Source organism: Anopheles ziemanni, chromosome 2 (genome assembly GCF_943734765.1).
Source record: "Anopheles ziemanni chromosome 2, idAnoZiCoDA_A2_x.2, whole genome shotgun sequence".
In the NCBI taxonomy this organism is placed as follows: domain Eukaryota; kingdom Metazoa; phylum Arthropoda; class Insecta; order Diptera; family Culicidae; genus Anopheles; species Anopheles ziemanni.
In genome coordinates this window covers 5,189,168-5,199,604 of record NC_080705.1, presented here as the reverse complement: position 1 = coordinate 5,199,604, position 10,437 = coordinate 5,189,168, and the positions used below count along the sequence as shown (strand labels likewise).

General features: G+C 43.3%; 1 protein-coding gene across 1 annotated transcript; it reads right to left on the bottom strand.

Annotated features, from left to right (window-relative positions):
• Positions 1-853: 853 nt before the first annotated feature.
• LOC131282543 (protein cup) lies at positions 854-4,205 on the bottom strand. Its single transcript, XM_058312040.1, has 3 exons — positions 3,832-4,205; positions 3,332-3,671; positions 854-2,700 (listed from the first exon to the last, which is right to left on the bottom strand). Exons 1-3 carry the CDS (start codon positions 3,926-3,928, stop codon positions 1,305-1,307), a joined length of 1,833 nt encoding a protein of 610 aa, XP_058168023.1. The 5' UTR covers positions 3,929-4,205; the 3' UTR covers positions 854-1,304.
• Between the last annotated feature and the right edge of the window lie 6,232 nt (positions 4,206-10,437).

Genomic DNA, 10,437 nt, shown 5'->3' with positions numbered 1-10,437 from the left:
TGGAATATGATTTTCCCTGAAGAAGCATAAAGGCGAAACATCTATAGAGGGAACATATGGTGTGGACAATGATTTCTTTTCAATTCCAAAGATAATACTAACAATTATTTGCTTCTCAAAAGTAACATACATAATCATTTTTATTGAAAACCAGAAATAAATCCATCCACCTGTGTGTCGCACAAATAATAAACAATAAATCAGTTCATATTCAAACTTTCTCCGATGAAAAACCTAGATGATCGAGTGCATCGAACGCGCGGAGCTCGGTAGCTCGAATATGTGAACGGATGTTCATGTTTGGATTGTTGCAATTATGATATAGTATAAACATAGACTTAATATAGTACAAATCAATAAATTCAAAAAAACAATAACAATCGTTGGCTGCGCAAGAGCACATTTTGGAAAGGATGTGCATGGTGTTAACAAGATTGGCGGTTGTTACAAACATATTCTTAATGCTATAAGTGGTTCTTCGCACGAGGCAAACAGACCCCGGACACAGTTGTAACCGATTGCACATATTTTCCCAGATGTTTTTGGGGTGTTTGATTAACATTTCCCCTTCTGTTGCAAGACTAGTGAACAAGCCTCGATCGTTTGAAGTTAGATATTATGAACAGCACTAAAATCGAATGATAATAATTCTCAAACAATGCACAAAAGTATACATTCAACGTTAGACAGACAAGCACAGGCAGACGCTGAGTTAGAATATTGTTGGTTTAAATGCGGTTGCGGTTACCTAATGCGGTTTTAAATGCGATAAGTCGGTAATCGGACTTTGCTGTGGGGGGGAATGAAAATCGGTTGTCTTTCCCTCTCGCAGGGAGAAAAGAGTGGATTTAAATCGGTTTTGCAGAAACATTCTATTGTTTCTTGTCACTCTCGTCCAACACAAACGCTCAAACGTTGGACGCCTTCCAGAGGCAGTGATCGTCGTCCTCTTTACTCTATCTTTCGTCCAAATATTAACAAATTCTTATCGTGCCTGCCCAAAACAATCAGAGATAGAACAAAGGATCACACACTGGGGAGGATGGGTGGTGAAAGGCTGCCGGTATCCAGCAATATGTATAAAAATGAACTAAAAACTAATCCTTACGAATGTGAATGCAACACTTTACAGATTTTATCGATGATATCTTGTGTGTAGGAAGTTGATTCTTCGTAAGGTTCGGTAGGGTTGAAAATTCGAGTAAATTAACTGTAGGAAGCAGAGTGACGCGAAGAGTTATTCCAATTTTGTGGCGGTGGGGTCTTGTATTAGATATCCATCAGATGGCCGGATTACATTCTTCTCAATAGCGCCGGTTGGTGGAGGAAGGGCGCGCTTGGCTGCGATACAGCGAACCATTGTTGCCCGGAGCATTACCGTTCCTTCCGTCTGCTCCAAAGTTGCGCCCAACCTGCTGCTGCTGCTGACCGGAGTTGGCTCCCAGAACGGAAATGCTGCGCTGAACATTCGGGCAGATCGATTGGATTAGCTGCTGGACGGCCGGTATCGGTTCCTGCTCGAGTATCAGCCGGCTTTGTTCAGCAATCTTCTTGCGCAGGAGGGCCTGCTTCATGATGGTTTGTGTGTGCAATTGGAGTTCGGCCTGCGAAGGCAAACGCTGCTGCCCACCCGCTCCACCATCGAGCGAGCATTTCTTCATCAGCACCTGACGCAAGGCTTCCGTTTGCTGGCTATTTTGCAGGAGCTGCAGTAGATAGTGCTGCTGCTGTTGCTGTTGCATACGATGATTCTGGACGGCCATCATCTCGAGCAAACGTTGGAACGACTTTGCATCTCCGGCGGTTGATGCTGCAGAGCCCGATGAAGAAGCAGACGAAGATGATCCGGCATCGAACGACGGAGGGTTCTGCTGATGTGGTCCTTCTATGCCCGCAGGAGGATGCTGCATGGCCGACAGGGACAAACGGCCCGAACCTGCCTGACGATGGGACTGCGGATGCTGATAGTGATGGGTGTTCCGATCCAGGGCGAAGCGTACGTGATGTTGTTGCGAGTGTGGCTGATGGAGGTGCTGCTGGGAGTGATGGTTATGACTTCCACCAGAACCGGCACCGCTACTGGAAGATCCAACACGGCGGAAATATTGACTGAAGCGGGATCCATTTCCTTCGACCAGATCACCCAGCATGGAGTCAAATTTCATAAACTCCTCAAAGTTCGACACATTAACGCCGGAGGAAGACGAACACCCCGGAGCCTTCCCCCCGTCCGAAATTGGTCCACCTTTGCGTCCACCGGCATAGTTGTTGTTTGTGTCCGCCACGTGCTTCGTCGGAGTGCTCCGGGCCGGCGGAGGTGACCCGTTGTTCGACGTGGAAACGACGCTCTCGCCATCGCCACCACTCGAGGTATCGTGCTGACCCTTAGCAGAGCCCTGCTTCTGCGGATGGACATGCTCGTAGTGGAGCAACTCGTCGAAAAATGCGCCACTGCGCTTGCCGTGACCCGACGGCGGGGACGACTTCAGCGATTCCGTCACATTTCGCGCCAGATCTTCGTCGAATCCGCGCAGCTCAATCGTGTCCAGCCGGGAAGTTGGACCGGCCGCAACCCATTCCGGTTCTTCCTCGATTATGGTGTCCTGGAGGCGCAAATTGTGGCCGTAGCCATCACCAGCACTATAACTTTTCACGATCACATGGTGGTTCCGGTTACTGAACTCATGGTTACGTCTGAATCTACATTCCGCAATGTATTACGAATCGAAAAGTATGAAAATGTTTCAATTAAAAAGGAAGCGAATCTTAGTTATCTCAAGAGAGCATACGATACAATATCATGGAAGAAAATAAGGATTTACAAACTATAAATACTCAGACAAACAAACAAATAGGCTTATAGAGTTCAGAGTAACATTCATCAAAAGAGTTCAACTAACAGTAAATTAACTTTTCTAATATAATCGGAAAGTTTCTTCTTCAACGCCAAGAAGCGTAACGACCTTGTTGGTCATGCCTGTCCCGTTAAAAGATTACGAGACTTTTTCCCCTATGTGTACGTGGATAGTCAGTCCTCTCGTACAGGGGAGGCCACGGTCTCGGTTGGGATTCGATTTTAAGTTTATAAAAGGTAAATTTCAAATAGAATTCTTATTACAAAATATGATATAAAAAGTGGCTTTGGTTAAGTTCATTCAAACATCCATACAGTAAGCTCATTGAAAAAAAAACTTGTTACATTTAAATAGAAAACATGGAGACATGAAAAGTATAACACATACAAAAATTTGAGTAAAACAACTTTCAATAAAAGAACTATCCACTACAAATAATTTCAACGTATTAGTAAAATGAATTCCAATCACATTACCTTGGCGGATTGAAGCCATTGTCACGCTGACGCTGATCGTTCGGTTTGCGGCCGGAGCCACCACCACCGTACAGCAGATACTGCTCCTCGTCGCCGCCGCTCACTCTGCGCTGCCGTTCGAACCCGGTCCGACGCCATATCGGATATTGTACCGTCCGCGGGTCGTCCATTGCGGCCGGGCGTCGATGGGAGAACGGACTCTTTCTGAAGGCCAGCAACTGCGCGAACGTATACCGAATGATGGCTACCGCTGTTCTCATTGAGCCCTGGGAGTCGAGGACGATGGCCGGCAGGCCGCAGCTCAGAATGGCCGGATCCAGTGCTGCCAGTGGTGTCGTATCTGGTATGAAGGAACAGACGGTACAAAATGGTTGACTCCACCAAGGCCTACTACTTTCATCTTTCTCCGATCAGCATCCATCGATGTGTCCAACAAGAGATAAGAAGATCAGAGAAAGCTGAGGGAAGGGGAGGTGGTTGGGACCTCGTATACTACTCACCCGACTCGATGAGCAGCTGCTCCGAACAATTTTCGTATTGTTCTCCATGTCGCAACGACAAATCCGTCGTGCTGTCCGAGGTAACGAACTTCATCATACCTGTGTGTTGACCTGCGAACCTCGAGATCCTCCCGTGCCGGGGATTGTAGCAAATATTGGATTCTGCACTCTGCAGTAAAGCCCTTTTGCCTTCCTTTCTCTTTCTCTCTACCACCTTGCCCTTTTTAGGGACTCCCTTGCCTTCACTCCTTCCGATATCAACGCAAAACCAACTTCAGTGCACTCGACAGATACGCACACAACATACACACGGGCACTTTGCTTCTTTTTCGGGTCCACGAAAGGGGGGTCAACGCACTTGGGGCGAATCTACTTTCGAAGGAATTCTAATGCACAGCGAAACTGGGGAAGGACTTTGATCTTGGCAACAGTTTAAAATGATTTTGTTCTAATGACGCTAGCGGTACGCGATTTGTGGCTACTTTTTTCTTCTGCAAAAGAAGGCTTTCCGAAAACAATCTCGATCACTCTGGGGAGCACACACGCGCGCGCGCCCAAATCGTAACGATAAAATCAGTACTACAGGAATTAAATAATGAATAGATGCTCGGGAGCGCCGGCACGGAGGGCACACAGATCGAAAAGATTAAAATAACGATGCACCGCTAGCAGCTTCCAAGTGTTTGATCGAATTTATAAGGCACTGCCTCACCGGGAAGTCGAAGGCTGCTGCTCTAGCGGAGGGTTCTTTACTTAGCAAACGATATTTAGTAGTAGGATAATACTCTGCGAGCTTTCACTCTTGCTATGCGGTCACCAGAAAAAAAAGGTTGTGGTCACGCGGGATCACACTTCACCTGCAAGATCTTCGGCGGTACTTGATGAACTGATCACAGCTCGATGCAATTATTTTTATATCGGCTAATTGCACCGACTATCAAAATGCCGATCGCTGTCAAAGTGGGTCGGTATCAATCGTAGTTGGCGGGAAAAGGCAGCTGTTTGTAAACAAGATTTTTAATTCGGAAAACCAATTCGGATACATTTAACTAATGTACGAACAATGTAAAGTAATTATTGTCTTTATTTAGATTTATCACAAACGAAGGTTCAGAGTGTTGGAAGAACGTAACGGGGATCGTAAAGATCGGTGAAAAACAACCGAACAAAATAGATCAGATTGGCATCAGTTGGTACTCTTTGACGGTCGTCTGTTGGCGTTCCAACATCCGGCGACTGGCACCGGGGAAGAACAACCCGCAGGTCAACCAGCGCACTATAGTGGCGAAAGTATCTAGAACAGAAACAAACATTTTAAATCCAGCTTTGCCGGGTGGCAAATTAATTCAGTTGAAACATAAGCAGCGGTGGTAGCATCAAAATGACGTGTTCCGGATGGAAAATATAATGGTGAGAATGAGCAATGAACAATTAACTGAACCCCCGGGGTAACCCTGTAAGACTGAATAAATTTCACAACCAGGTTCTCTCATCAATGTGTTTTTATTGTTTATTTCAGATTTTTCATGCAACCAGGCAGAACAAACCAATTTCAAACGGATCATGTCGGGTTGGGTGGTTGTTGGTAATCGTAACTACTTGCAAAGGCAAATACAGAAAAACTGTGTGGAAAAGCGATGGATCACTCGAATGCACTTGGAGCGCTTTACGTGCGCTTTGCGGAACTCGAAAAATACGGATGGTAATGTATCTACCGGTAATTATCACAAATTAGTTTCATTGCAACGCCAGCAAGCCAAGAATAACATTGATCGCACTTTTGGGAAGTGCCCGGTAATAAACACAAACATCGTGCGTGAAACAGAAGCGATTGATGCGTTTAACGAAACGTAGCAAAACTGAAAAAAGGTTAGCGATACAGACTGGTTGAACACAAGGACGAATTACACACGGTTTGATACAAAAACAACCACTACTGTTTATCATACTTCCACTTTTCGATTATGCTTTCAACCGTAATTATTCTGCGCTCACAATTAAATGTCCCTATGAGATTTACATTGGTTTAACTGCCATCCCATTGCTATAGAAATTATCAGTTTCATACAAGGTTGTGTATTATTGTTATGGCTTTTGCTTTTCATATAAATCAGTTATGATAATTTCTAATCCCTTACGACTAGCGATTTACGGAGTATTTACTCATTTCTGTCTTTCCTCGTTCCATATCGCTCAGGAGACTAGTCTTAGTTGTTTAAAAAACGTACCTTACTTTTATTACACTTAAATTATTCGTTGCGTTACTAGTTCCATCATCTGACCCGTCTTTTTTTAGATCTCCATCATTATTCTACTGCAGAAACTTTCAGTTCCCCAAAAGCAACCGTTTCATGCCGTTTGCCTTCAACACAAAAAGTCTCATGTGTCTGTTGCTCCCTTAAAAGACTTCGCTTTTGGTATATTAACAGTATTACTATACGTAAACATCACTTTACTTTTCCCCCTTAGAGTGCTCGGTATCTTTCCAAAACATTCGCGATGTTCTTCGTAATACTTTCGAAATCAATTCTGCAAAAAAAAAGAACATAAAAAAATATATTGCCATCCCCAAACATCCAATATTTTTCATACCATACTTGATTCTTCAATGATGCGCATTCGTTTTAATAATTTAAGTGTTTTAAATTGTGAATGCAATAGTTTTTTTACAGTGAGTATGGATATTTATACTGATTGGGTTAATTTTCCATACATGTTTTCTCTACATCAGGAAAACCTTGGCCTTGGAAGGTGGTGGTGTTTTTATATTCATGGGATTAAAATTAAAAAAAACTTATATCCCATAAGCCAAACGAATATATACCTGAAACATTAAAAAAGGGAAGCACTAATTGTCCGTAAACGTTACATGGGAGAGTCACATCGAACTGGAAGCAGTAAATAACATTAATATAACCGTTGCAAATTGATAAAAAATAGCACAGTACGCCAACTTGGAATATGAGTTCAGTTTTCATTTCCAGGGAACTGGGTCAATATCGGTCAGCACAATTGAATGCATCACGGTTTTCCGTACCACCCATGGACTAACGCTGGCAACGCGTTTCGAAACCGACCGGGAGTATAATAACAACTGTCACAGTTAACCATCCCAGGGGAAACTGCTCCATGTGCCACGACGTAAGTTTCTGTGCTTTCCATGCTTTACCGTCCAAAAATAAAAACACCCGAACCAGATTCCGCTTCACAATCGGATTCAGCGATGAAAACTGATGTAGGACGCAGTTTAAAAAACGAATCAAATACGAACGATCGGTCGAATCGGTGCATCGAATTGCAGTGCTGCTGCCGAGAGGACAACCCGGATCAGCGTTTTTCCGGCTGGCGAAAATTGCACACACAAAAACAGATGAAAATCAATTTAAATTGAATTAATTCATATACCTTCTCGTTCGCAGGCCAAGCTCACAGACACACACCCACGTGTTTCCCCCGTTTTTTTCGCAACCATGGGAGGAGGGTGTTTTAAATATCATTTTAATTGTGCCATAAGCAAAACGGCAACACCGTCCGAAACTGGCGACGGGTGGATCAGCCCTTGGACCTCGTGGCGGGAGGATTGATTTCGTTATTTTGCGTTTTTGTTTCCGTCGTCCGGAATGGCCCTCGGATGGCCAACTATTTGCCATCGGTGGTATCACTACTCGGTACTGCGCACGGCCCTCTGCAGCAGCTATCCTTGTTCTTTATTTATGCTTTTTTATTATCGAATTTCAATCATCATTATCGGACGATCGGTGTACACACTCCTATTTATTATCGTATTATTCGATTTTTCATTTTCAGTCTCCTACTACTACTGTGGGCTCCCACGTTTTTTGCCCTCGAACCCGAATCCGAAGCTGAATCCATTTGCCGGGCGCTGGCACCGGAACTGGCACTGTTCCTCCCCCTCTCTCCACTCGAGAACCGCTGAAACGTCCCTTCACCAAGCGGGGCATATCCCTTATCGTGGCGATCTGCTTGCATGTGTGAAGCGAAACCTGATGGTTTTACTTTTGATAATTTTCCACGTTCGATGCAAAGTTTTTCCCTGCACAAAAGGTAGTCCGGGATTCAATTGCATCAGGGCTATCGGTATATTTTTTATTCCCACTTTCAACGCATCCGGACGGCTGGATAGTGGAACGGTCGTAGGCACATTTTCGATTGGAGTTGGAACCGAAAGAGGAGAAAAAACGAATGTATCCCTAACGAATCTACGGCAAAAAGATCGTCGCACGGTTCGGGAGTGGACTTTCTATCGCTAATTTTTCGCAAACGCTGCCGGATGAATCTTTCCAATGTAATTAGTTACAATTTAACAAAATACACAACATTCTATCGAGCTTTGATGGATCGATGTACAAATGGCAAATGCTATTTAGTTACGATAGTTGCTAGCGTTAGCAGGGAAAATCATCAGTTACTTTTTGTCCGAACGCACGGAATGAGATTATCTTTTGCAATGAAATAGCTTATGCTGCAGAAACTGTGAAAATGGAAATTTCAATGTGTTCATGTATGTGTTCTTTCTCAATACGACCGCCGTTTGCCAAACAGTATACGATGGTTTAACAAAACGAAAACAGTAAAATACAAAACTATTCATATTCGTTCGCTTCATGTTTAACCAATTTTTCATTTAATTTACACTACATACTAGTAAATTTAGCCTACACTCTTCTCAGCATCTTCTGTCCTTCAACTTTCCTAAGATATCTTTAGCTTTTTCATGCCCGCCCTTTACACAAGATACATAGTTATACACAATAGGATGGTAGATGGTAGCTTACAAATACACGAGGAAAAAGATACACAGTGCTTGGGGGGAAAAACAGGGAAGATGAGATGCTATGTTGTATTGCGCCGATGTACAATTTCGGTCGGTGGATTTATATAGATTAGCTCTTCTGCACTTTTCTTTTTACGCCAAACTGATCGATGCGGAAAACTATGGAGACCAACAGTTGCAATGGGGTAATTCGGTCAAACAATTTACTTATAGATGGCAGCCAGCCTCAATTATCGAGGCACCATCAACTGATTTTAATCTAAACTGAACATTTCGAAAGGCTCTTTCACAACAATATGCCATATGGGCACGGAAAAATATCAGTTTAATCAACATCTTTAAACTAGATGCTACTATCGTTGCGATACATTTGCACCTCACTCTGACTCGGTGGAAGATGCATTTTAATATTTTATTTTATTTAACTGTACAAATTATTGATCTCCATCTTTCGCGTCATCTTTTCGTCGGGGGTTGAAAGGTTCTGTCCTACGCAGTGCTTTTCTTGATGAAATGCAATATAATAAAAGGTTAGTTGCTTCTTCTTGATGCATTTTTTCGCGCACAAACCACTCACGTTAACCGTTTTCTAGGCGTGCGTTCCGTTTGTGTAGGGTTTTCTAATTTCTAACAATTTCAAGCAAATATCACTGGCTTGTTGGAAGGCTTAAATCAAATGATTAGTATCATTTTCGTTCCACACAGAAGCGCGCACACCTGCGATTGGCTGTTTTGTTTTGTTGTATTCGGTAATTTTTCAGCTATGGAAACGCGTTGGAAGTGCATTTAGTATATATATTTTTTGTTAAGCGCGATTACACTTTCTCATGCAGTCTTACTCTCACTCTCTGTTTGAATTTCTCTTCCACACTATACACACATCCGCCACAAACAATCAATCTAAACGCTGACCATAAGGAAACAAGTTAGAAGGGACGATACGAGATCAGAGTGTTGAAGTTTAGAGTTTGGTATATTTGGATGAGAGATGAGAAAGGATAAACAACGTAGTAGCCTGTTTGTTTGTTTGTCTCAACAATCATTCCCCTGTTGCTAAGCGGGTTTTCCTCATACTACTGTACAGAGTGTGGGCTGTATCCTATCGTCGTTGCATTGTGTACTAGGATTCTGGATTTTTGCTACTTTTCATGATCACAGAGTCACGATCCACCGATCAATCGTTTTACCCGCGCTTAGTACTCGTACATTCGATCACATTCACTTGCTTCTCTATTCGTTTACTCTTACTTCACTCTGCCATTTTCTCAGACATACGCACGCACATAGAGACACTCCTATCGTGTTTGTAACGTAAACTAACGATTCAAATCATTGGGAAACCGGAACAGAAATAAAACAGCTCCCAACAGTCCCCAAAAGAAGGGGTGTTGGGAAAACAGATCCTACACACTAGACTAATCCGCACCCGGGGCTATGCAACGGTGCAGCACCACTGGATGCGGGGGGTTGGTAAACTAACAGAACTTAACACTACCTCACCGCTAAAAAGCTAACGTTGTTTGACTGCACAAATAGATATTTAATTTCTTCTCCCGATAGACGTTCATAACCATCATCATCATCATCGTCATTACTCCTGCACTTGACCGATAAGGTACGCGAGGAACTCAACACGAAAACAAAAAGGAACACAAACACAGTAAGGAGGAGTGGATGGATTATCGCATATCCGGACGAATTAGTAGCGGTAGGAATAAAAGGGAAGCTAAACGGAAGCGATTATTACTTTTTCAAACAGCTCTCTGGAAGCAAATTGATCGATTTTAATGTTGACTTTGGCTTAGGCGATA

What these genes read in the sequence shown, in the direction of transcription:
- LOC131282543 (XM_058312040.1), bottom strand. Translation starts at nt 3,928, where the DNA reads ATGATGAAGTTCGTTACCTCGGACAGCACGACGGATTTGTCGTTGCGA. An exon ending in GCAGCTGCTCATCGAGTCGG is followed by an intron (nt 3,672 to 3,831) that starts GTGAGTAGTATA and finishes CCTTCATACCAG; the next exon opens with ATACGACACCACTGGCAGCA. An exon ending in AATGGCTTCAATCCGCCAAG is followed by an intron (nt 2,701 to 3,331) that starts GTAATGTGATTG and finishes TGCGGAATGTAG; the next exon opens with ATTCAGACGTAACCATGAGT.